We start from the raw sequence: 26,440 nt of genomic DNA, 5'->3' as shown, positions 1-26,440 counted from the left end.
CTTATTCACAAAGGGCTGGAGACTTCCCAAAAGCTGTTTCACTCACTCCTGTCAGATCTTACATGACTCCATAACATTGCCTTTCATCGCCCTTTATGTATGTTTCTCTCTTTAATCTGTAAACTCCATTGTTCCATATGTCTTTGGAAATGCACTTTACCCATAATATAAAAACTTTCAAGTTGACAATATTGTCAGTAACCTTTGGGAGAAATAAGCACACCGCTTGGCCTTGCTTATCTGGCTAGTTGTAAACATCCTAACATTCCTTTGAAATCCAAACAACTCCTTCACTTATCTAAAAATGCAAATTTCCTTTGCACTTTATATACTAAGACAGCATCCATGTTTACTCATTAGCATTTCAAGTACACTTCACTGAACTTCTTTTGAAAATTTCAAGCTTGCAGTCTGACTCAAAATGTAATCAAATCTCTCAGAACCATCTACACTCACACCCCTAAACTTAACAATAATCCAGAACTATGGAAATTATTGTACTTTGTAACAAAATGTATATGTGCTTTCACAATGTACTTGTTAAAGTACCTTGTAATGGACTTGTTTTGAAAATTGAAGCACATGGTATTAAGAGGATGGTGGTAACATAGGTACAATATTGGCTGAGGGATAGTAGGCAGACAGAGTGGTGAAGGGACGTTTTTATGACTAGAAGCAAATATGCATTCGGGTCAATTGGGGATCTGTGTATTGGGACCATTACTTTTTCTGTTGTGCATATAAATGAACTGGACTTGAATGTAGTGTGCGCAATATTGAAGCTTGTGGACAATGGAAAACTTGGCAATAGTAAGCATAATAGTAAAATACTTCAGGAGAGCATAGATTGCTGAAATAGGAAGAGGTCTGGCAGGTTAATGTAAATAAGTGTGAAGTGATGCACTTGGGAGAAATGATATGGAGAAGCTGTGATACTAAATGATACTATTTTGAGGTGAGAGGTGCCAAAGCAAGGAACTTGATATTCACAACTCTTTCAACAATGGTAGGGAAAGTTTTGAAGTTGTTTGGGTAAGTGTATATCATACTTGATTTTGTAAATGGGAGCACTGAATACAAAAACAAGGAAGTCATGCCACAATTACCTTGCAGAGCACTAATTTGCATGTTTATGGGGGATAAAGTTGGGTGGGGTCTAAACTGAACAGCTCTTTCAAAGAGCTGGCACAGGCATGACAGGCCCTTGTGCTGTAAGGTTGTACGATTAAAGTTGTGCCAGAGGATCTTTTGTGCATCTTACTGTTTTTATGGATCTTAAGCACTGTCATTCTGTTATGGGGACTTCTGACAACTCAAGCCCATAAAAATAATTTGACCTTGTTGAATGCTTCCTATCTCATTTTCATGCTTTTAATGAAAGTTTTATGATTTCCAAACAAAAGGCATCAGATTTGGGCTGCAAAAAATTTGTTAATACTTTGTAATGGTTTTTGTTTTAAAGAAGCCTAATGCTGTGGTTCAACAGGAAACACGCGTTTATGGTCACTGCTGTTTGTATAATTGAACTTTACATAGTTCTCTCTTACTTCCAATTGCTGTCTCCATTTCCTCTTGCACATAAAGTAGCAGATGGGAATTTCAATCTGAAAGTAAAATGTATTAATTGGAATGGGGGAGAGGAACAAAGGCTCCAGTCAAAAATAAAAATCTCATGACAATTATCGATGAAAAATGCTATTCTTTATACATCTGGAAGGAGACCTTATCCTATATTAAACTAACATTTTCACTTTCACAACTTCATCTGGCATCCCATTCCAATACCACTTCAACTCCAACTCTAATTATTTAAAAATTGTGGGGCAGAGAAGATAGCTTCATTCCTGCTATAGTTAGGTTTGTTATTTCCCTCAGGCCTGCAACTATAAGATATTGAGGCTGTCCGCCTGATATAAGATTTCTGCACCTTTGAACAAGAAAAGTAATTCTTGTCTCAGACTTGTGATTCAATTTGTGTGGCTTGTGACAACTTTGTGGGCTTGACCTGATCACATGGTGATGTTGAAATGATTTCCGTTCTACTATGTCTTTCTGCTGGATTCTTGCCAATTACCCAGCTGAGAGAGGGTGCAGTTCCAGTTTTTCTGGTTACAAAAGTTAGTAAGTAAGATTGTAGCATATAATATTAGATTTGTAACAGTTATTTTGCAGACTGAGTTACAACGAACACAATTCAGCACGTGCAGTATTTGATAAGTTTGTAACAATTCAGTGCACATCACCATTTTATTATGTTTGATGGAGCATATTTAATCCTCACCAAATCATTATTTTCCTCATCTTGTGGGTCAAGTTTTCACTTGGTTCGTGAAAGAAACCTGCTTATTGTAATCTTTCCTCGGGTGTACTTAGAACAGTATTCATCGAAGTGCTCCTGTTCACCAAAGTTATGGAATTGTGAAATTGCGCAAATATTGCCGGGAATCAATTAGAACCTTTTCTATTGTAATAGTTTGCTGGAATTGGTACCCTGTTCTGTCCACCAAAAATTTATCCTTGGCCGCCTTCTTATCCTCATGCATGCTGCCCCTTAGCAATGCCATGCCAATACATAGGGCAATTTTCACACCAATTAATGACACAGTTCTACCTCTCCTCCAACTAACTTGACCCATTCATCTCCACAGTGCTGGTTCAACATGCAGTCTTCAGTAAGTTGCTATGTACTCCAAGTAAGTCAAATTATTATGTGGAATGTGGAAATGGCAGAGGCATTGAACAAATATTTTGTTGTCTTCACTGTAGAAGGCACTAATCGCATACCTGACTTAAGGAAGAGTGAGGGATGCAAGCTAAATAATATCAGAGTAAAATTTGGAGAAACTTCAGATATACAAAGCTGATAAATCCCCAAGACCAATGATCTACGTCCTAGGATTCTAAAAGAGATGGTCTCCACTTTTCTGCAAGTCTCCCATAAACCCTTGACTCCCTTGTTGATCAAAAATCTGTCTAGCTCAGCCTTGAGTACATTGAATTGCCCAGCCTGTACTACTCATTAGGTAAGAGAGTTCTAAAGGCTATTGACCCTCAGAAAAAAATTCTCCTCATCGCAGTTTTAAATGGGAAACCTCTTATTTTGAAACTCTGCACCTGGTTCTAAATTTTCTCAGGAGGGGAAACACCCCCTCAGCATCAAGTGCTCCTCAAAACCTTTTTTCAATCAGATCACCTCTCATTCTTCTAAACGCCAATGGGATTAGGCCCAACCTGCTGAACATTTCCTCATAAGATAACCCCTGCATCCAATGATCAGCCTGTTAACCTTTCCTGAACTACTTGAATTCTGACAATTGGGGTAGATAAAGGGGAGCCTATAGATGTAGTATACTTGGATTTCTGCAAGGCATTCAATAAGGTGTCACACATTAGGTTAATGTGCAAGATAAGGGCTCAGAGTTGGGGGTAATGTAGAGATGGAGTAGATCACACAGCCCTGCCATTCAATATGATCAGGGCTGATCTTGGGCTTCAATGCCATTTTCCTTCCCACTCCCTTAATTCCCTGAGAAACCAAAGATCTATTTATCTCAGCCTTAAATGTATTCAACAGTGGAGCATCCACAACTCTCTGGGGTAGAGAATTCCAAAGATTCACAACCCTTTGAGTGAAGAAATTGCTTATCTCTCCTAAATGATCGGCCCCTTATCCCAAGACTGTGCCCCCATGTTTTAGATTCCCTGACCACTGGAAACAATCTCTGTTTATCTATCAAGCCCCTTCAGAATTTTGTAGGTTTCAATGAAATTACCTAATTTTTCTAAACTGCAGAGAATATAAGCCCAATTTACGCAGCGCCTCATCATAGGACAACCCCCTCATTCCAGAGACTGATTTAATGAACCTTCATTATACCATGTCCAATGCAAGTGTATCCTTTCTTAAATGTGGAGACCAAAACTGCACACAGCACACCAGATATGGTCTCACCAAAGCCCTGTACAATTGTAGCAAGACTTGTTTATTTTTTTACATGTTATTTGCCCTCCTAATTGCTTACTGTACCTACATGCTAACTTTGTTTCTTGTACCAGCACAACCAAGTCTCTTTGAAAGTTAACACTTAGAAGTTTCTTACCCTTAAAGTGTTCTGCTTTTTTATTCTTACGACCAAAGTGCATAATTTCACACTTTCCTCTTACTCCATCTGCCATCTTATTACCCACTCACCTAACCTATTACTCTTTGCAGCCCCTCTGTAACCTCTCTGCAGCTTATCTTTCCACTTAGCTTGGTATCAACTTGGATACGTTGTACTCTATCTCTTCATTTCAGTCACTAACGTAGATTATATATAGCTGAGGCCCCAGTACTGATCCTTGTGGCACTCCACTATTCACTGCCACATTGCAAAAGTCCTGTTTGTGCCAGCTCTGTTTCTATCTGTTAACTAGTCCTCTATCCATGATATTGTATTACCACCAACTTCATGAGCCCTTATTTTGCCTATTAACATTTTGTATGGCACCTTATGCCATTTTGAAATCCAGGTACACCACATCTTCTGGTTCCTCTTTAGCTACCCTACTAATTTCCCCCTTAAAAAACTCTAATAAATTTGTAAAATGAGATTTTCCTTTAGTAAAACCATATTGACTTGTTCTAACCATACTATGCTTTCCTAAGTGCATTAAGACTTCCTTAATAGTTTCCAGCATTTTCCCAACAACCTAATGTTAGACTAACTAGCCTGTCGATCACTGTTATCTTTTTCTCTCCCTCCTTTCTTGAAAAGCGGTGTAACATTTGCCAACTGCCAATCTAGTGGGACCATTCCTGAATCTAAGGAATTTTGGAAAATCATAGCTAGCACATCCACTATCTCTGCAGCTATCTCTAGTAGAATCCTAGGGTGTTGGCCACCAGGTCCTGGGGTTTTGTTGTATTTTAGACCCTTAAGTTTCTCTAATACTTTATCTCTACTGATATTAATTTTCTTAATTTCCTCACTCCTTTTAGCTCCAAAGTTATCGTCTATTTCTGGTATGGAACTTGTCTTCTACTGTGAAGACATATAAAAAGTATTTGTTCAATGCCCCTATCATTCCCCCATTCCCCCTGATAATTTGTCCTGGCTCTGATTCTTAGGGATGAATGTTTACTTTAGCTACTCTCTTCCTTTTGATAGACTTAATCAAACTCTTACAGCCTGTTTGTATATTCTGGCTAGTTTACTCTTAATCTATTTTTTCCCTTTTTTAATCAACTTTTTGGTGGCACCTTTGTTTTGTTTCTAAAACAATACCAATCTGCAAACTTGCTACTTTTTTTTGCAACATTGTAAGTTGCTTCTTTTAATCTAACTCCCTGAGTGAGCCACGGATAGGTCCTTCTTGCTGAGTTATTGTTCTTCAATGGGATGCATTTTTGTTCAACATTTTGAATTGTTCCTTTAAATGTCTCCCACTGTTCATTTACTTCCATACTTTTTAGTCTATTTATCCAATTAACCTTAGCCAGTTCTTCCTTCATACCAATGTAATTAGCTTTGTTTAAGATTTTTGTTTGCAATTGGAATATGTGACTTTCAAGCTTAACATGGAATTGAATGGTATTATAGTCACTATTTCCCAATATATCTTTTACTATGACATTACTAATTAGCCCTGTTTCATTATACCATACTAGTTCTAAAAGAGCTTTAGCTGTAGTTGGTTCTACAATGTACTGCTACAAGAAACTCAAAACCGTTTTATGAGCTCATCTTCTAGACCATTCTTGCCGATTTGATTGACCCAGTGTATATGAATGTTAAAATCTCTCTCAATTGTTACATTTCTTTTGTTACAAGCTCCAGTAATTTCTTGTTTACTGCTCTACCTGATGGTATAACTACTGTTCGGGATTCATAAAGTACTCCCACCAGTGTTTTCTGACTCTTGCTATTCCTAATTTCTTCCATACTGGGTCCACGTCATGATCTTAAGAGGCCAGATCCTTTTTCACTAATGCCCTTATGTCATCCTTGACTATAAGGGCTGCCCAAGCTCCTTTGCCATTCTGTCTGTCTTTTCAAAATATTTTGCCCTGGAATATTTATTTCCCAAATTTGTCCATCGTGTTTCTGCAATGGCGATTAAATCTAAATTTACCTCAATTTTTGGAACTAAATCATCCATCTTATTGCAGATGCTTTGTGTATTCAGATAAAGAACCTTAAATTTCATTTTCTTTCTTCTATTCACTGCTATGACCTTTTATTCATTGATGTACATTTTTTGTTAAACTCTCTGTCCCTTCCTGTCCCACTCTGTCTTCACTTGCAACACTATACTGTTCTGATACTGTGACCTTTCTCTTTGGATTTCTAAGTCTCCCTTAACTTGAACCCTGAATATTAGCTCAGCGGGTTGGTCAACAGACGTGAAGCAAAGAGTAGGGATAAATGGGGCATTTTCAAGTTGCAGGCTATAGCAAGTGGAGCGCCGCAAGGATCAGTAGTGGGCGCTCCATCTGATCAACCCAAGGCATTTACTCAGTTTCTCAGTCTACAGATGCTGCATGACCTGTTAAGCATTTCCAGCATTTTCTGTTATTTTAAATGCTGATGTTTAGAGAGACTTGGGTGTTCTTGTACAAGGAACTGAAAGTTAAAATGGAGGCACAGCAAGCAATTAGGAAGACAAATAGCATGTTGGCCTTTATTGTAAGGGAATGGGAATACAAGAACAAGGTTGTCATCCTACAATTGTACAGGGCTTTGGTGAGACTATACCTTGAATACTGTGTGCCGTTTTGGTCTCCATATTAAGGAAGCATGTACGTGCTATGTAGGCAGTACAGCAAAGTTTCACTAGACTGGCTTGTGGGATGAAGATTTGGCCTATGGTTGGATGCTGAGTAAACGGGACCGATATTCTCAGGAGTTTAGATGAATGAGAAGTGATCTCATTGAAATGGAGAAAATTCTGAAACTGTTTGACAGGGTAGACCCAGAGGTTGTTTCCCCAAGCTGGGGAATCTATAGGAGCACAGCTTCAGGATAAGGAGTTAATTATTCAGGACTAAGCTGAGGAGAAACTTCTTTATGCAGAAGGTTGTGAATTGTTATAATTCTTTACCCGAGAGGGTTGTGAGTACTCCAATGTTGAGCATGTTTAAGACTGAGATTGATAGATTTTTGATCCCTGAGGGAATTGAGGAATATGGGGAGCAGGCAAAAAAATGGAGTTGAGGTGGAAGATCAGCCATGATGGTATTGAATGCTGGAGCAGACTCGGCCATACATTGTCTACTCCTGTTCTTAGTTTTTATGTTCTAAATGTTGGGAAGACCAAAGCCGCCATGTTTGGCCCTCAGCAATGATTCCATCCATCTCCTCCCCCAACTACTATCTAATGCTGAATAAGACTACCCAATGAAGTTGTCCTGAATTTCTGATCCCATATCATCTCTATCACAAAGCCTTGGACTGTATCTCAGTCCACCTTTGCTAAAATCTTCATCTACAAAACTTCAGCTTGTCCAAAGCTCTGCTACTCGTATCTCATACTGTATCAAGTCTTGCATGTCATCATGAAACATCAAATGGTTTCCATTTCCTCAAACCATCCAATTTAAAATGCTCAAACGTGATTCATTCCCATTTTGAAATTTCATCCACACCTTTCTCTCTTATTTCCTCCAGGTGCCTTCCTTGAGCTGAACTTGAGTTACAAGCTATGTGTCAAATTTATTAGAAGTAATAGTTAAAAAAACAGCCAGTGCCTTGGGATCTCTCATATCCCACCTGAGAGGATAGTTCAGTGTCACACCTGAGAGAGAGCACCTCTGACAGTGTGGAACATCCTTGGCATTGCACTGAAGCATTAGCCTAAACTTAGCACTCAAGTCTCTGAAAATAAAATTTGAGCCCATATCATTCTGATTTTGGAGGTGAGAGTGCTGCAACTGAACCAAGTGTAAATATAGAATTGTCAAGAGAAAACTTGCTCCAATTGTAGCTTTTACTATCCCCTCTACCTGCAGGCGATGACTGGTGCAGAGTCGAGCCTTATGCCAATCTGAAAGTTGACTGTAACTGGTCGCTCAAGCTTGTCCATGTGTTGGAGGTGGGTGGGACTTGTGGCAGGACTCGTAGTAAACATTCTATTTACTCAGCAGAGTCTATTTTAGCACAGCCACTACAGCAGTGGGTCTATCAGATGAACTGCAGCAGTACTCATGATTGAAATTACAAGGACATCTCCCAATAAAAGAAGGATGATTTTTTCAACAAAATGTCGTTAGTGGGGAAATTGATGCATACAAATTATGTACAGAAATTTGCTGTTTATCGCAAAAGTGTGGTTTCCAGGTATGATTGTTGGAATTATCCAATAATTTCCATTCTAGGATGGAAATAACTATCACCAGATGCAATCTGAACTGTTTGCTGAAGCTGCTAAATTGCTATGTAGATGTAACTATTTATTGGTTGTTTGGTGGGTCCTGACTGTAATATGTATGTATATTTCAACAGATACACGGGAGAGATTTCTGGACAATACATTCTGATCACTTGACGATTCAATTGATCTGCAGAGAATGCTCATTATACGGAATTTTGTGTGCTGTTTGAGAGTATTTGTTACCTTTGTTGCCTTGACTTAACTATACTTCTGTCTGACCTCCCATGTTCTACTCTTTAAACTTGAGCTCATCCTAAACTCTGTCCATGTCCTTCCTCGCACCAAGTCCTGCTCACCAATCACCCCAGTGCTCACTGACCTACATTGGCTCCTGGTTAAACACCAGCCTCACTTTTAAAATTCTCATTCTTGTTTTCATATCTATCTGTAGCCTTGTCCTTCCCTATAGCTAATCTCCTCCAGCTCCACAACCTTGAGATAACTGCACTGACATAGTTTTGACCTTGTGGACATCCCTGATTTTAATTATTTCACTGCTGCCTGAGCCCCATACCCTGGAATTCCTTCCTTAAAACCTCTCTGCCTATAGCTCTCTCTCATTTAAGACATTCCTTGAAACTTAACTCTGACAAAACTTTTGCTTCTCTGTCTTAATATTGTCTTTTGTGACTATTCAAATATTCTTTTATAACACCTGTGAAGCGCGTTGGGATATTTTACTACATTAAAGACACTGTACAAATTCAATTTGTATTTCTTGGCATTTATTCCATTTTTATCTTTTTAATATAGCAAATGAAGACAGACTTGTTGAAGCAGTTTGATTTTCAATTTAACCATTTTGTGGATAATCTGATTGATGAATCAACCACCCTGGACTCCTCTATTTCTCCTTTCTTAAGTGCATCGGTGAGCAAAGAACAGACAGCTGTGGCTCACAAGTAAGGAATTAAGCAACATATATGCTCTGTTGCGTGTAGAATTCATATGAAAGGTTAAGCAGGCTGTGGAGTCATAGAATAACACAGAAGGCTGCCATTTGATGCATCGAGTCCTTGCCAGCTTACTGCATGAGGAATTGAGCTAGTTCTACTCCCCTCCCCTTTCCCTAATACACTGCACTTTATTTCCCTTTGTATATTTATCTAATTTCCTTTGAAAGCTATGATTGAATCTGTCTCCACCACCCTTTTGGGTAGTGCATTCCTGATCTTAATCCCTCTGCGAAATAGTTTTCCCTCATGTTGCCTTTGGTTCTTTTGCAAATCGTCTTAAATCTGTGTCCTCTGGTTCTTTAGCCTGCCAATGGGAGCAGTTTTCCTCTATCTACCGTCTGCATTCCTCATGATTTTGAACATGATTTTGGAGGCGGGTTGCCTCACATCCTTTAAAAGTACCTGGATGAGCACTACATCATAACATTCAAGGCTATGGGCCAAGTGCTGGTAAATGGGTTTAGGTAGGTAGGTCAGGTGTTTCTCACATGTCAGTCAGGACCTCTTTTGCACTGTGAGATTCTGTGATCTCTATGAAATCTCCTCTCATCCTTCTCTGCCCTAAGGACAACACCCTCAGGTTCTCCAAACTGCCTAATCCACATAATTCAAGTCTGAAACCATTTGTATTTGTGCCAGTGTTGTACGTTCTAGCATTGATTGGAGGAATCTAGAGGGGAGGAGGGTGTCTTTGGACCTTATTGTGTCTGGCAGGTGCAATTTTATGTAAAGCAGTTACCAGAAGAGATGCCATTCACGGCTGGTTGTGGCAGGACTGCAGAGCTTAGATTTGATCCATTGGTTGTGGGATCGCTTAGCTTTGTCTATCACTTGCTGCTTATGCTGTTTGGCGTGCAAGGAATCCTGTGTTGTAGTTTACCAGGTTGACACCTCATTTTTAGCTATGCCTGGTGCTGCTTCTGGCATGCCCTCCTGCACCCTCCATTGAACCAGGGTTGACCCCCTGGCTTGATGGTAATGGTAGAGTGGGGGATATGCCGGGCCATGAGGTTCTGGAGATCTTCCTTCCACAGCTTCCAACCTCACAGTCTCCCAACCTCGGACGGCCCGCTTCTACCTCCCATGCAAAATCCACAAACAGGACTGTCCCAGCAGACTGATCATATCAGCCTGTTTCTGCCCCACAGATCTAATTTCTTGCTATCTTGACTCCATTCTCTCTCCCCTTGTCCAGTCTCTTCCCACCTACATCCGCGATTCCTCTGACACCCTACATCATATTAACATTTTCCAGTTCCCTGGCCCCCAACCACTGCCTCTTCACCATGGACGTCCAATCCCTCTACACCTCCATCCTCCACCAGGATTGTCTGAGGGCTCTCCGCTACTTCCTCGAACAGAGGCCCGAACAATCCCCATCCACCACTACTCTCGTCTGTCTGGCTGAACTTGTTCTCTTGCTGAACAATTTCTCCTTCAACTCCTCTCAGTTCCTCCAAATAAAAGGTGTGGCTATGGGTACCCGCGTAGGCCCCAGTTATGCCTGTCTCTCTATGGGGTATGTGGAACACTCCTTGTTCCAGTTCTACTCCGGCCCCCTCCCACAACTCTTTCTCCAGTACATCGATGACTGCTTTGGTGCTGCATCATGCCCTCGTCTGGACCTGGAAAAATTTATTAATTTTTGCTTCCAATTTCCCCATCTCCATCATTTTCACATGGTCCATCTCTGACACTTCCCTTCCCTTCCTTGACATCTCTGTCTCAATCTCTGGTGATAGACTGTCCACCAATATCCATTACAAGCCTACTGACTCCCACAGCTACCTTGACTACAGCTCCTCACACCCTGCTTCCTGTAAGTACTCCATCCCATTCTCTCAGTTCCTTTGCCTCCATTGCATCTGTTCTGATGATGCCACTTTCAAAAACAGTTCCTCTGACTCCTTTCAAGTGAAGCAGCATTTCACTTGCACTTCTCTCAATTTAGTCTACTGCATTCCTTCTTCCGTAACCGAGGTTTTCCACCCACGGTAGTTGACAGGGCCCCCAACTGTGTCCGGCCCATGTCCCACGCATCCACCCTCACACCTTCCTCTCCCTCCCAGGACCATGATAGGGTCCCTCTTGTCCTCATTAAAACCCCACCAGCCTCTGAATTCAAAGGATCATCCTCCGCCATTTCCGCCAACTCCTGCATGATGCCATCACCAAACACATCTTCCCTTCACACCCCCCCACCCCGGCAGCATTCCGCAGGGATTGTTCCCTCTGGGACACCCTGGTCCACTCCTCCATCACCCCCTACACCTTAGCACCTTCCCATGCAACCACAGAGGGTGCAACACCTGCCCCTTTACTTCCACCCTCCTCACTGTCCAAGGACCTAAACACTCCTTTCAAGAAAAGCAGCATTTCACTTGCACTTCTCTCAATTTAGTCTACTGCATTCGCTGCTCCCAATGCTGTTTCCTCTACATTGGAGAGACCAAACGCAGACTGGGTGACCGCTTTGTGGAACACCTTTGGTCTGTCAGACCTCCCTGTCGCTTGCCATTTCAACACACCACCCTGCTCTCATGCCCACATGTCCGTCCTGGCCTGCTGCAATGTTCCAGTGAAGCTCAACGTAAACTGCAGGAACAGCACCTCGTCTTCCGACTAGGCACTTTACAGCCTGCCGGATTTAAGATTGAGTTCAACAACTTCAGATCATGAACTCTCTGCTCCATCCCCACCCCCTTTCCGATACCCCTTTTTCCAATAATTTATGTATATTTTTCTATTCCCACCTATTTCCATTATTTTTAAATGTATTTCCATTCATTGTTTTATCTCTACCTTTTAGCCTATGTTGATCCCTTCCGCCCACCCCACTCCACCCCCACTAGGGCTATCTTGCTCGTCCTGCTTTCTACCCTTAATGTTACCATTAGCACATATCTTAGCTAATATCACCATCGTCAACACCTCTTTGTCCTTTTGTCTGTGACATCTTTTGGCAATCTCCACCTATCACTGGCCCTCTATCCAGCTCTCCCTGTCCCATCCCCCCTTAAACCAGCTTATATTTCACCTCTTTTCAATTTTTCCTTAGTTCTGATGAAGAGTCATTCGGACTCGAAACGTTAACTGTATTCCTCTCCGCAGATGCTGTCAGACCTGCTGAGTTTTTCCAGGTATTTTTGTTTTTGTTGAGGTTACAGATTGTGTTCAAGTGCAACTCTGCTGCTGCTGTTGGCCCACAGTGCCTCATGGATGTCCAGTCCTGAGTTGCTAGACCTGTTCGAAATCTATCCCATTTAGCATGGTGGTAGTGTCACACAACACGATGGAGGGTATCCTCAATGTGAAGTTGGAACTTTGTGTCCAGAAGGACTGTGTGATGGCCACTCCTACCAATACTGTCATGGACAGATGCATTTGCGGTAGGCAGGTTGTTGAAGATGAGGTCAAGTATGTTTTTCCCTCTTGTTGCTTCCCTCACTGCAGACCCAGCCTAGCAGCTATGTCATTTAGGACTTGGCCAGCTCAGTCAATAGTGGTGCTACTGAGCCACTCTAGATGATGGACATTTAAGTCCCCCATCCACAATACACTCTGTGCCCTTGCCACCCTCAGTGCTTCCTCCAAATGGTGTTCAACATGGAGTAGCACTGATTCATCAGGGAGGGCGGTACATGAAGAATACAGTAAGATGTATAAAGAGTGTAACATGTGATAAACTAGATATTTATAGTCTAACGTGAATGAATTCGAAGTGTAAAATCTATCTGCTCATCAAGTTAACCTTGATTTTTTGCCATATTATTTCAGTTTGGATTGATCGTATGTTGTTACTGTGTTGATTACTGTGTTGTTAAGTTCTAATTAAATGCATCCGGTTACAGACAGGCAAGGGCACCCCCAGAGAAGGGAAAACACTTCATATCTCGGCGATCTCTGCTTGAGTGAGTATGCTTTTTAAATGGGTGACCCACATTCATCATTCTACAAATCTTTGCAGCTGAAATTAAAGATTCCAAATATTGGAATAGGTTAGATTGGAAATTGAAATGGATCTGATTTCAGCTCTTGTCTTGATTTTGAATTTCTAAATTTGTGCTTATGCAATTGGTATTTTTTCCTTTTCCTGAGCTACTTGTTCCTCATTAAGTTTTTCAGTGCAAAAGCTCTTGGAGTAAATGTGTTTCTCTGTCCTTCCCCCTCAGTGAGCTGTTCCAAGTGAATCACATCCGGACCATCTATCACATGTTCATTGCTTTACTCATCCTCTTTATTGTCAGTACCCTGGTGATGGACTTCATTGATGAAGGAAGGTAAGGATTTGGAAAGAAGTGAGGGCAGGAAAGGTAAACATTGTCTTAAGCATATTTCCAAACAGTCTTGCCTATATCACTAAATAGGAGCTCAACAAATTAAAATGCTGAGAGTCAAGAGCAAACTTAAACTGTTAATGTGAAATAAAAGGTTTGAACTGTACTTTTTCTGCAATACTGAATTAGAAGCCTCAACAAATTTAAAGTATAAATTTGAGTTGAGGATCCATCACTAGAAATGTAAACCACAGGCTACAATGGGCATGTAACTTGTCTGAGGGTTGGTTTATGTTTGTTAAACTATATATAGGCAGCTATTCATGTCTTGTAAGCTAACTTTATTTATATTTGTGTCTCAATGCTATTATTAAAATGGATGGTGAGGCCAACTGTAGCATTCTATTAACTCATGGACCTGGTCCAGAAAACTTGGACCTTCTTGATTATGTGACTAATTATCAGACCAGACTGGTGGTAGCTGCATGCCCGTTCTATTGAATGTATAGTTTTTGTGTCTGTTTTCATAAAATTGGTATTGAGTTTGGAGAGAAATCAATTTATCCATAAATTTGATACAGTAGCAGTAGTGTGTAATGGCATATATGAACTTGTACTGTCCTCTTCAGGGTTGTACCTTGATAATATTTTGAGTTACACAATACCATAGTCAAATGTTGATGACTGCAGGCCTGTGTTGGGTGCAGCTTGATGTGCTGTTCTAAGAGTATCATTTGGAATGCATATTGGCACACAATTCAAGTGTGTTGGTTTAGGTCATCTTTTATTTTTATTATACATTCTTGTTCTCAAGTTCTACTTGAGAAGGTTGTGGTAAGCTGTCTTGAACTGCTTTATCGTTATGTTTACGAAAATGTAATGACACTGCAATACTGTGAACAAATTCTAAGATAATACTGTGTATAGATATCAAATGTATTTGTTAGTTTTTTTCCTTGACTGCTATTCTCCCTTTTTGTAGGCTGGTCCTTGACTTTGACCTATTGGTTTATGCCTTTGGGAGGTTTCCAATTGTCATTTCCACCTGGCTCTGTATGTTCCTGTCTACACTCCTCATTCCATATGGGCTGTTTCTGCAATGGGCATCAGGATACCAGGCATCGAAACGCAAAGTTTTACGGACAGTGTTCTTTGGTGCATTGTTTTTGTTGTTCCAGATGGTAGGCCTGTGGGCTGCTCCGGTCTACACAGTCATTCATTTTTGTCTACCTCCAGCCTCCCGCTTCATTGTTATATTAGAACAGGTGGGTGACTTTGGAGTATTGGTCAGTGGTGTTACATCTCATAGGGTAAAGACTAGCAAAGGCTAGTTATTCAGATTTTTGGAGCTGGCTCTTGGCATTTATGCTGTTCAATCTTGTTTCTGATGACTTGTAAATTGGGTCTGATCTTCTGAAAGAATATCTAATAAACTATAGAGGGAAAACAATTCCATTTTTAAAAAGACAAAATGCTGGGAGTACTCAGCTTAGGCAACACCTGTGGAGAAAGAAACAATTCATGTTTCAGGTTAATGACACTTCAGAACAGTTCCAGTATTTCCTGTATTTTGAGTTTTTATTTGATTTTCCAGCATCTGCAATATTTTGTTCTTCATTCTTTTTGTCTCATTACTTCATTCATTTCAGACTGTGCTCTCTCCCTGAAAAGCTTCTTTGAAACTAGTAATTGCTCACACTGCTCAGTCAAATGGCCCAACATGCCTGCTGCTTCCAAGACATCCTGCAAAGTATTTTGCATGACCAGTGCCCTTCTGTGACAGTAGCACAGTTCTGTGGTGGGGGGTTTGTCACTCTGTCTCCTTCCTCCACCCTCCCCATTTGATCCTTACCTGGTTGGGATAGTCACATTTTCTGCATCCAGACTATGTGCTGTTTGAATTCCCGCAATCCAGCCAATCCCTCCCTTAAGCAGGCAGGACACAAAAGGCTACAACATTGTGGACAAGGCCTAGTGTGCAACAGATGTGCCACATCAGTCTTCTCTCAGCAAACCAGTAATGCACTCTGCATAAAATAAACTGCTTAAACTTGCATGGTATTTTATTTATTCTTTCACAGGATATAGGTGCATCGCTGCCCTAATTTCCCTAGAGAAGGTGGTGGTGAGATACTAGTCCATGTGGTATAGGTACACCCATAGTGATATTTGGAAAGGAGTTCCAAGGTTTTGATCCAACAATGGTGAAGGAACAGGGACTTAGAGATCCAAGTCAAGATGATGTGTGGCTTGGAGAGGAACTTGCATGTGGTGGTGTTTCCATGCATTTACTGCCCTTCTAGTAGAAGTTGCAGGTTTGGAAGGTACTGTCAAATGAGCCTTGATGAGTTGCTGCAGTGCAGCTTGTAGATGATACACACTGCTGCCACTGTGTGTTGGAGGTGGTGAAGGGAGTGAATGTTGAAGGTGGTGGGTGGAGTGCTAATCAAACGGATTGCTTTGTTCTGAATGATGTTGAGTTTCTTGAATGTTGTTGGAGCTGCACTCATCCAGGCAAATGGAGAGTATTCCACCACACTCCTGACTTGTGCCTGGTGGATGGTCGACAGGCTTTGGGAGTCGGGAGGTGAATTATTCGCTGCAGAATTCCCAGCCTCTGACCTCTTGTACGTTTTGTAGGATCTTCATTCTTTGTGACCCCTTGTACAGAATCGGTGAGCTGGCCTAAATGTGAGATTATGACTGACGGTTGCATATTTCACAATATAATTTTTATATGATGATGGTACCAGCCGATTTCCTATATTCTATGACCCTCTTTTGCTGTTCTGCTAGCCTTTCAAAGAGAAAATCCATCTTCCATTCCAGTGATCAAATCTAATTGGTGGTCAGTAACACCAGAAGCACTGACCTCATGGAAGGCAAATACAAAGTGCATGTAAGCGAGGTGTTTTTATAATACCTCTACGTAATTTGGGTTGGGATTCATGTCTGAGCATCTGTTTTCTCATTAGGTCCGCCTGATGATGAAAGCACATTCCTTCATACGGGAGAACTTCAGCAGAGTGGTATCAAACAAAGAAAAGAACAGTGAGTGTGACTAGTTTGTCTTTTTTTTTGGATGCTAGGCAGGTCTGGACTGAGATCCCAAACTGGAAAAGGCCAATGCATTAAAAAAAGCTGAATGGAAATACTCTTATCAAGATGTGTTATAGGTAATGAATTGGGTTGTCTCCTTATCCCCTGCTCCATACTTGGGTGCAGCTGATGGAGATGATCAATCTTGTTCCAATGTTGCTGCAATGCTAGTTGCAAAGTGAGTCTTTCTGGTTTTGTTTTTCTTGGTTAATTCTTTTCTCATTCCCTTCTCCCTCACCTTAGGGATAATTTGGCTACCACTCAATGCTTTATTTCTGAGGTTTCCAAAATACTTGTTGCTGAGCCATCCCTTCAGCCCCCTCCCATCAGAAGTTGATGTCCCTTGTGTGTCTTTCCAAGAAATTGTAGTTTTACATAATTCAAGTCCTCGAATGTTGCCAAAACAAAACCCCTATTAAACATACCTAGTCAGTTAAATATTCCAGCTCCCATATATGTTGAAGGAGAGTCTCTGAGATTATTTTGAAGGTTTCCTATACCTTGGCAGCCACCTCTCTCAAAAGGCCACCATTGATGTCAAGATCCAATCCTAGACCAATTCAACCTTCCACAATCTACAGTAGTGAATGTTTTGACAACAAAGACCTCTGCAAGTCAACAGAAGTCCAAGGGCTGCATTTTATGGGAAGGCGTACTGCTTGCCCTGCTCCCTTTCCCTCGGAAGTAAAGTTGGCCAAAAGCTGGCTTGTTCATGCCAGCCCGCCCTGCAGCCATAACATGCTGTGGGCGGGCTAAACTGGTGGTACATGAGACTTCCGCCCCTCACTCGGGAGGAAGCTAGCCAATCCAGAGCCTAGTAGTGCGTGCTACCAGGACTATAGGAGAAAGGTCAAAGAGGAAGATGGTTGCCCCAAGAAGGTAAATCCAGGTGTTTTAGGGCTGGGAGACATCCCAGGCCCCAGAGAGGAGGGTGGGGCACCATGTCCTGTCAGGCAGATGGCGCAGAAGGAAATGGGGGTGAAATCTTTGGAGGGTGGGGGCTTGGGGATGCATACCTCTCCCCCCACCTTCCCATCTTTGTTCATGCTGGCCTTTAAAAATGGCCTGCCCACTCCCACTTGACTGCCTGAGCCAACTGTGTTATGGTGTGGGCAGCTTACTATTCAGGTCAATACAATCCTTAATTATTTATTTAGATATGACGGGCGTGCTGCCAATTTGGCATCCACCCAGCTAGTGTATTATGTGGTGAGTTCGGTGGTGTGCTGGTGGACAGGTAGGTGGTGGGCTAGTCACTTGGCCTAATTTACTTGTTTTCTCCCCCCACCCCACAAAAACATGCCCAGTAGGGGCATGTAAAATCCAATTCCTAGTACAAAGGACAGTTGCTCCTGTACTGCAGTGAGACCTGGACTCTGCATCAGCGACACACGAGCGCTGGAGACATTTTATCAGCAATTCCCCCTTAGCATCCTTTGGATTCAATCGGAGGATTCTTGAACAATGCTAGAGTGGTATTGAATAAACACAAGAACAGTGAGTGTGAATAGTTTGTCAATTTTTTTGGTGATGTGGTAGGACTGAGCCAGGAGCTCAAATTAGGGGAAAAAGCCAGTAATTTTAGATAGACAAGGAAGTGATTTATATATTTAAAAAAAGCACTCTTTGCATCTCTTGAAAAACTTAATTGAAATACTCAGTCAAGGTATACTATCGATAATGAATTGCGTTGTGCCCTTATCCCCTGCTTCTTGAAGCCAACCTCAAAGCGTTCAGATGAAACTCCTACAAAATCAACTTCAAAGGGCTGGACACTGTGTCCAGATGACCAAAAACTGTCTCCCCTGCTAGGTCCTGTTTTCTCAATTCTCAAATAGCCAATGTTCTTGGTGGGGGTGGGGAATGCTTCAAGACACATTCTTTGAAGCGCAGCAGCAGCAGCATTGACCTTCATGAGTGTGAGGAGCTTGCTACCAATTGTTCAGAATGGTAACAACCTGTCCATCAAGTGGCATCATGCTTAGAGTCCGAATGTCTTGATGGCAGAGAAGGAAAGAAAAGAAAGCAAATCCTGCACTCCGGATCCACCACCTCATGAGGTGTTCTGCCCTATGTGCCCAAAGATCTGTGGCTCAAAAATCAACCTGGTCAGTCATGTGGCACATGAAGACCCATGAGCGAAATTCATGACCCTAAAGAGATGTCATCCTGAAAACGAGGGACAGCCAATGACTACGTGGGTGTAGTATAGACATAGCTAGTAACCCAAAATAATTCAACAATGCTCAAGGACCTGCAAATGCTATTCCTGATTTATTTATGAATCTAAATCTAAGCAGGGAAAAGTAACTTGTCAGAAAGGTCAGATCACAATGTAATAAACAATGTTGAGGCAAGGACAGTTGTTGAAGGAGCTAGTCCCTTTATACTTCACTGAACTTATGAGGGCTCCAAAAAAGGGACATAAAAAACATACATGCCACAGCACACTAGAACTCGGGGCAAAGAACCTTTTATCTGATTTTTTTTAAGCAGAATCAAGTAAGTGTCATGGGCTTAGAAGATCTAATTCGTAGTCATGGGATCTTTGCAGAAGTGAAACAACTTATTACATAGCTGTTTCACTGTTACTGCTTGATATATTTAGTCCTACTCCTAAGTAAGAAAGTCACTCTCTTGTAATTTACAGCCTTGTGGGATAAGTGCCCATCGAGTCTGCACTGACATGTGAGAAACACCTGACCTACCTCTACCTAATCCCATTTACCAGCACTTGGCCCATAGCTTTGAATGTTATGACATGCCAAGTGCTCATTTTTTTAAAGGATGTGAGGCAACCCGAGTCCACCACCCTCCCAGGCAGCGCATTCCAGACCGTCACCACCCTCTGGGTAAAAAAGTTTTCCCTCACATCTGCCTTAAACCTCCTGCCCCTCACCTTGAACTTACATCCCCTCGTGACTGACCTTTCAACTAAGGGGAACATCTGCTCCCTATCCACCCTGTCCATGCCCCTCATAATCTTGTACACCTCGATCAGATCGCCTTCAGTCTTCTCTGCCCCATCGAAAACAACCCAAGTCTATTCAACCTCTCCATAACTTAAATGTTTCATCCCAGGCAACATCCTGGTGAATCTCCTCTGCACCCCCTTCAGTGCAATCACATCCTTCTGATAATGTGGGGACCAGAACTGCACACACTACTCCAGCTGTGGCCTCACCAAGGTTCTATATGACCTCCCTACTTTTGTAATCTATGCCTCGATTGATAAAGGCAAGTGTCCCATATGCCTTTTTCACCACCTCACTAACATGCCTCTCCGCCTTCAGAGATCTCTGGACTCACACGCCAAGATCCCTTTGCTCCTCAGAGCTTCCTAGTGTCATGCCGTTCATTGAATACTTCCTTGTCAAATTACTCCTTCCAAAGTGTATCATCTCATACTTTTCAGGGTTAAATTCCATCCACTTATCTGCCCATTTAACCATCCTGTCTATATCTTCCTGTAGCCCAAGACACTCAACCTCATTGTTAACCACCCGGCAAATCTTTGTGTCATCTGCAAACTTACTAATCATATTATGCATAATAAAATCTTGGTGACTTCATGTTGTGCATTATCAGGTTTATTTTCCGAATTCTGCTGCAGGAACATTGCATCCGAATAGGCTGCTTTCTTAGTATTGAATTTTTCATTAAAATGCTAATCTTTTGGTTTTATCTTTGTCTCAGGTGGCATTCAGCAGACACCCCAGTTTTCCCACTATCTCTATTTTCTTTTTGCTCCTACTCTCATATATCGGGACAGCTATCCCAGGTAAACCCAATCGGACCATTTTCTGAAAGCAGATCACTAAGCAACATCTAATATTTTTGACCTAATAAATGGTGATTGTATGGTGTAATATGTAATCTGCTTACTATTTATAGCTGTATTTTATATAGGAACAAGAATAGACCATTCAGCCAATCAAACCTGTTCTGCCATTCTGTTAGGTCATGGCTAAATTGTGCCTCCAATTCATTTACATACCTTTGCTCCATACCCCTTGATTCTGTTACTAATCCTAATTTTGACATTTGAAATTGCCCCCGCATCCACAGCTTTTTCAGGAATTAAGTTCTAGATTTTTGGCATAAGTGCTGCCTGATTTCACTCCTGAAATGGCCTAGCTCTAATTTTAAGGCTATGTTCTCTTGTTCTGGATTCCCTTTCATAGTATAAAAGAAATCCTGTAGAAATTTCTTACCAGGGTACTAGGTTCATGGTTTAAAAACTTTGCTTGAATGTTTCCAGTCACCAAAGGTTTAGTGTGCAACTGCCTATCTTCATTGCGGCTTGTTTCAGTCATGTCCTTGTTACAGTTAAGCCTGATCCTCTCCTCATCTGTTAGTTGGATGCAATGGAGCACAAGGCACAGTCACAGTTCCTAGCCTGTGCCTAGCCTGGAGGAAGCTGGAAGCAGCTTGAATGTAGGTGTGCTGTGCCAAAAAAAGAGTTTCTGGATCTGCTTTAAATAATTACCTTAGAAGGAACCACTGTGGAATTTTTTGATTGAAGAGAAAAATTGATCCTTTTAAATTGAGTAAGAATCCTGTATTTTTGAAAAAAAAACACATGAAGAGGTAGTGGAGTATTTGTCATCCCCACACATCTAAAAGTATTGTTCTTTAGTGTCTCACTGAGATGTATTCATTTTAAATATTTTAAAGGGCTGGGCTAGCTTTAGGCGGTAGCAGCATTGTCTCTGGTTAGAAGCCTCGTATCAGAATTTTGAATTCATTGTATAAGCTGACATTCTAATACAATGCTGAGGAAATTTTATCTTAAAATTGATGTTTGCTGAAAATTCTTTTTTGGTACAGGAACCCTACAATTAGATGGAGCTACGTTGCTACAAAATTTGCTCAGGTAAAGCTTTTTAAATTTAGTTATTTTTTACAAACTCAGCAGTATTTCTCTAATACGGTAGAATTTCAGTGATCTACCATAATGAAGAGGGCCCATCTGGTGGCTACTGGAAATGGGCAGATATTCAAGTGTATCTGATCTCTTTTGTCTAAATAGAATAAATCCCCTAGATACATGAGTTAAAACAAAACAACAATGCAAATAACATCAACTGATTGGAATTATCTGTGAGCTTTAATGATTTAATTTAGACAGGAATGGATTCGTATTTTTGGGTTGTGTGCTGAAACACAGAATGCGGTTTTCATGCAAAGCCATTTTTCAAAAATAATGCATGTAGTTCAAAGCTGGATAACATTGTGGGGGCAGCGAGAAGTTTCAATGCCATCAGTTGTGACTAAAGCTTATCCAGTAAAAGGCAAAAAAGGGAAGGTAAGAATGGTTTTCCATTAGTCTTGTGAGATTTTATATATTACTAACATTAATGGACCATGATGTTGTGACCAGACCACTATCATGCTATAGATAATGTGCTTTTGCTGCTGCTTGACTGGGATCAAGAGGTAGTGAAGTATTTGTCATCCCCACACATCTAAAAGTATTGTTCTTTAGTGTCTCACTGAGATGTATTCATTTTAAATATTTTAAAGGGCTGGGCTAGCTTTAGGCGGTAGCAGCATTGTCTCTGGTTAGAAGCCTCATATCAGAATTTTCAATTCATTGTATAAGCTGACATTCTAATACAATGCTGAAGAAATTTTATCTTAAAGTTGATGTTAATGTCCTTTGGATGAGTCGTTAACTGAAACCCATTTGAATATATTTGTGGTCCTGGTGGATGTTGAACATGTTCTGGTACTCTTCAAAGAAGAGCAGGGAGTTATCTCCAGGTCCTGGCCAACATTCCTCCTTCAACCATTACTCGCCACCTCCACGCCCTCCCTTTCCAAAAAATGAACCTGCTAATTGTCTTGAAGCACAATGCTTTGGATGCTGGGAATCTAAAATAAAAACAGAAAATGCTGGAGATACTTCAGTCTGGCAGCATCTGTGGAGAAAGAAACAGAATTAATGTTCCTGGCCCTAACCTTTCTGCAAAACATTTGTTCAGTGTTGTTTGTGGATCTTACTGTACGTAACCAGGCTGTCGTTTGTCTACCTGAACTAATTGTATTACACAATGATACATTGTATACATTTGGGAGATGTGGCAAGGTGATGTAAGTGCAAATCTGCCATCTTTTTAATTAAGTTCTCAGTATGGCGCTGACTCTTATATGATGTAGGTGGTTCTCATTCTAGTGTGACAATGGATTATGGTGTGGAAAAATGTCTTGTTTCTGACTTGTGCTACATTTTTATGTTTTTCAGGTTCTGGGCTGTCTGTTTTATGCTTACTATATTTTTGTGCGGCTCTGTATTCCTTTGTTCCGAAACATCAGCCGGGAGCCATTCAGTTTGAAAGTCCTGGTTCTCTGCATCTTCAATTCCATCTTGCCAGGTATGGATCATCCTTATGCATTCAACCTAAAACTGGAAAAATCAAGCATGATGCAGGAAGAACTTGTTCTGAATGATGCGATGTGTGCACAATTTTTAGCCAAAATAAATTCAAGAGACTGATGCAGCGATGTGTTTGGACCACACAAATAAACCTAGCCAAATTTCAGTTGTTGAGGAGGAAATTGTAATATATTGCTGGCTAAGTTGGATGTCCAAAATACAGTTGGAAACCATTTCTTACCTGGTAGTGTAACTGTTAAACAAACCTACTGAAGGGCTAATTCTGGAGGCACCAGTATCCAGTTTAGGACATTTAATTTTCTCTATGTTGAGACTAGCGTGTGGTTTACATGATTACTCATTCCTTTGTGTTATTTTTAATCATGCTTGTAGAGTATGGAGTTGAGCAGAAACATTCTCCATATTGTTGCAGAATGTGTCCGGTGTAGTTCCTTGCAAACTAGTTTTTTAAAAATATTTCTTAAAATATCTTCCCAGTGGAAAGGGTTGTTTTTTCTTTTCTCAGTTGCCTGATAATCTTCACCTTTCTAATGTCTTTTACATTTCTCAACAAAGGAATTCAGGGATTGCTCTTGAGGGTAAAGCATGAAATGGCAAAAAGATCTGAAAAGGGAATGAGGGGAGAGGAAGGGTTGTCAAAGTAAAGAATTTTTCTGGTTATCACAATATTACTAATTCTGGGACTATCTTAAAGCTGCATTTCGGTTTGTTTCAGGTGTGTTAGTGCTGTTCCTGGCTTTCTTTGCATTCCTGCACTGCTGGCTCAATGCCTTTGCTGAAATGCTGCAGTTTGCTGACAGGATGTTCTACAAGGTAACCTTTTACATTTACATTTTTAAATCCATGAAATATAGTTTCCAAACTTGCTACTATTTTCATCCATTGGGCCGTAACCTCCAAGCTCCCCAGCGTCGGATTTGGGGGGTACCCCAAAGATGCACTGGAGAATCCCTTTGGGAAGTTCCCAAGTAAGAGTCTGTAAGGCAATTGCCCAGAAGTGCACACTTCCTCTGGACAATTGTGCTGTGCTGGAAACCATCTGAAAATGCAATTTAAATCGCAAACTTTGGATGTTTCTGTCATGGTTATACCAGTAGTTATCCAGAATAAGTTAGAATTAAAACCTCTTCTAACTTCTGGGTAACTTGTAAAGATCCAGACCAATCTCCCCATGGAGCTAGTGCTGTAAACAAGAGGGTGTGTCCTTCAATTCGACGGTGCTGGACTTCTGAGACAGCTGCACTGCCTGGATCTCACCCAGCCTGAGTTGGAAGGCCAGGTGAGACGGGCATGGAAGAAATTTGGTAGGTGGGCACAGTGACAATCCGACACTGTTTGCCACGCTGAGGAAATTATGGCCCATTGTGTCCGTTGTCATCGTTCTCTCCAAAGAAGCATGATGGTGTCATATTTTGAGTGATTCTTTTATTTCCACTTCAGTTCATCTATTATTAGCTCAATACCATTGTGAACTGTTATGACTCCAGGTGCCATGCAGCAGAGTGTAAGCTGTATAACCACTTTTTCAAAAAAAGTATATATTATCCCTAAGGTTTATCTATCTGTTCAGACAGTGTGTAGCTTAAGATATTTTCTATTTGATGATTTTAAGGTGAAAAATCTGTGCGCATCAACCATGCATCAAGATTGCAGAATTAAGTTGTTTTGTCTGTAAACTATAATGTAAACTGTAATGGTTGATTGTAATGTCTGTGTTTTATCCAAATGTACAAGCAGACACATGATGTTTCCACAATTCTTGATAATAATGACATTTTTATTTTGGCCATTCCTTTAGCAGGAAGGAAAAAGAGACCAAAAAAACTTGGTCAATTTAGAACATTTTCCAGAGGCTGTCACAGGAGTTCTCATGGTAGCTTCTGCAAAGCCTTTTGCAAATGGATATTGCATAGATAATGGTGCCAGAAAAGGATCAGATTTTATTTAATTGTTTATAAAATCATTTTTGTACTGCATAATCAAATACAATGACAGGATGCAAGCTTCTGGCTTCCCTCCCTTCCCAATCTTTTTTGCCATTTTAGTGGTGCTGTTGAATACAGACTAGTAAAGGGAGGGGAAAGGTGGGCTAAATCAGAAGACAGACTTTTGAGCGTGAAATGCTCCCCATGAGCAGCTAATTTCATCTGGAGCATTACTTCATGTTGCATTGGAGGAATTCTATAGAAAATATTTATTTTCCAGCTGTTTCTGAGCAGTAGAGTATTAAATTGTAAGTCATGATAAATGCACCTCTGTGTAAATTAGTTACTTGGCAGTAACCAGGAGAATTTGCCAGTTAAATAGAGTGCAGTCCTACTTTAATAGGGTCAATATAAATAGACAATGTGAAAGAAAATTCTATCTAAATTTGCTCTTTTCCATTTCCATTCAGGACTGGTGGAATTCCACATCATTTGCAAACTATTACCGGACCTGGAATGTAGTAGTCCATGACTGGCTGTACTATTATGCATATAAGGATTTTCTCTGGGTAAGGAGCTATTTGCAGCCATTGGATTCATGTGAGAAAATGTCCTTCAAATAAGAGTTGGGGGAAGAAACTAAGTACAGTTCTCTCATCAAATACAATTATAGGTACTTTAACTTTCTCTGTTCTACTGAATGCAACCCCAGAATACTACTACCAGGATCAAAGTTCACTTGTTCTGCTTTGACTTCTCATTAGCTCATGGCTCCAATTGACAAAAAAAAATCTTGTTAATGAGCCATTGGACAAAGGGTTAAGACGCTGGGAGTGCTACTCAGGGATCCCATTGAACGAATAGAGGGAGCCTGAAGCACTGCTAATGATTTTCGGATAGCTTTACTTTGTAACATTGTGGGTTAATGTAAAACATGTGAAAGAACTGTAACTTGTTTCTTTCCCTAACCTCATTATTAGAGAGTCTCTTCCAAATACTCGAGATTTGATTTCTGCTTTTTATTATTACACATTGTGTTTGGACAAAGTGGAGCTTCAGGCATTGAAAGTTAGTTCAAGAAGGGGTCTTGACATCCTGAGAGAAGTCAGGCTTGCATCGTAAATTGGTAAACCAGTTTAGTGTAAATAACATTCAGCGGCTGCTGCTGGATTTAGGCTGATGTTGTGAAGTTGGCACCAAAATTTAGTGCTGTTATGAATTTGGTAGCAAAATGGATTTCGGTTCAAGGCAACTGGCAGCCATGGGTTCCAGTTATGTTGTAGTAATGTATCAAAAGTTCAAGTAGTTGGTCATAGAAAGCATAAATCTCCAATCCAAAACCAGCCCACATTCATCATCGCTGCCACCTCC

General features: G+C 40.9%; 1 protein-coding gene across 1 annotated transcript in view; it reads left to right on the top strand.

Annotated features, from left to right (window-relative positions):
* soat1 (sterol O-acyltransferase 1) overlaps positions 1 to 26,440 on the top strand; it is a 60,500-nt gene that overhangs the window by 31,547 nt on the left and 2,513 nt on the right. The window contains exons 4-13 of the mRNA XM_041207770.1: positions 9,166 to 9,314; positions 13,220 to 13,279; positions 13,541 to 13,648; positions 14,628 to 14,910; positions 16,621 to 16,696; positions 20,441 to 20,525; positions 21,575 to 21,620; positions 22,992 to 23,121; positions 23,860 to 23,957; positions 25,540 to 25,638. Of these exons, the coding sequence (XP_041063704.1) occupies positions 9,166 to 9,314; positions 13,220 to 13,279; positions 13,541 to 13,648; positions 14,628 to 14,910; positions 16,621 to 16,696; positions 20,441 to 20,525; positions 21,575 to 21,620; positions 22,992 to 23,121; positions 23,860 to 23,957; positions 25,540 to 25,638 (1,134 nt within the window). The remainder of the gene's footprint in view (positions 1 to 9,165; positions 9,315 to 13,219; positions 13,280 to 13,540; positions 13,649 to 14,627; positions 14,911 to 16,620; positions 16,697 to 20,440; positions 20,526 to 21,574; positions 21,621 to 22,991; positions 23,122 to 23,859; positions 23,958 to 25,539; positions 25,639 to 26,440) is intronic.

Source organism: Carcharodon carcharias, chromosome 16, assembly GCF_017639515.1.
Source record: "Carcharodon carcharias isolate sCarCar2 chromosome 16, sCarCar2.pri, whole genome shotgun sequence".
Classification (NCBI taxonomy): domain Eukaryota; kingdom Metazoa; phylum Chordata; class Chondrichthyes; order Lamniformes; family Lamnidae; genus Carcharodon; species Carcharodon carcharias.
The sequence above is the reverse complement of the archived record's forward strand: the minus strand, read 5'-3'. Positions and strand labels throughout refer to the sequence as shown.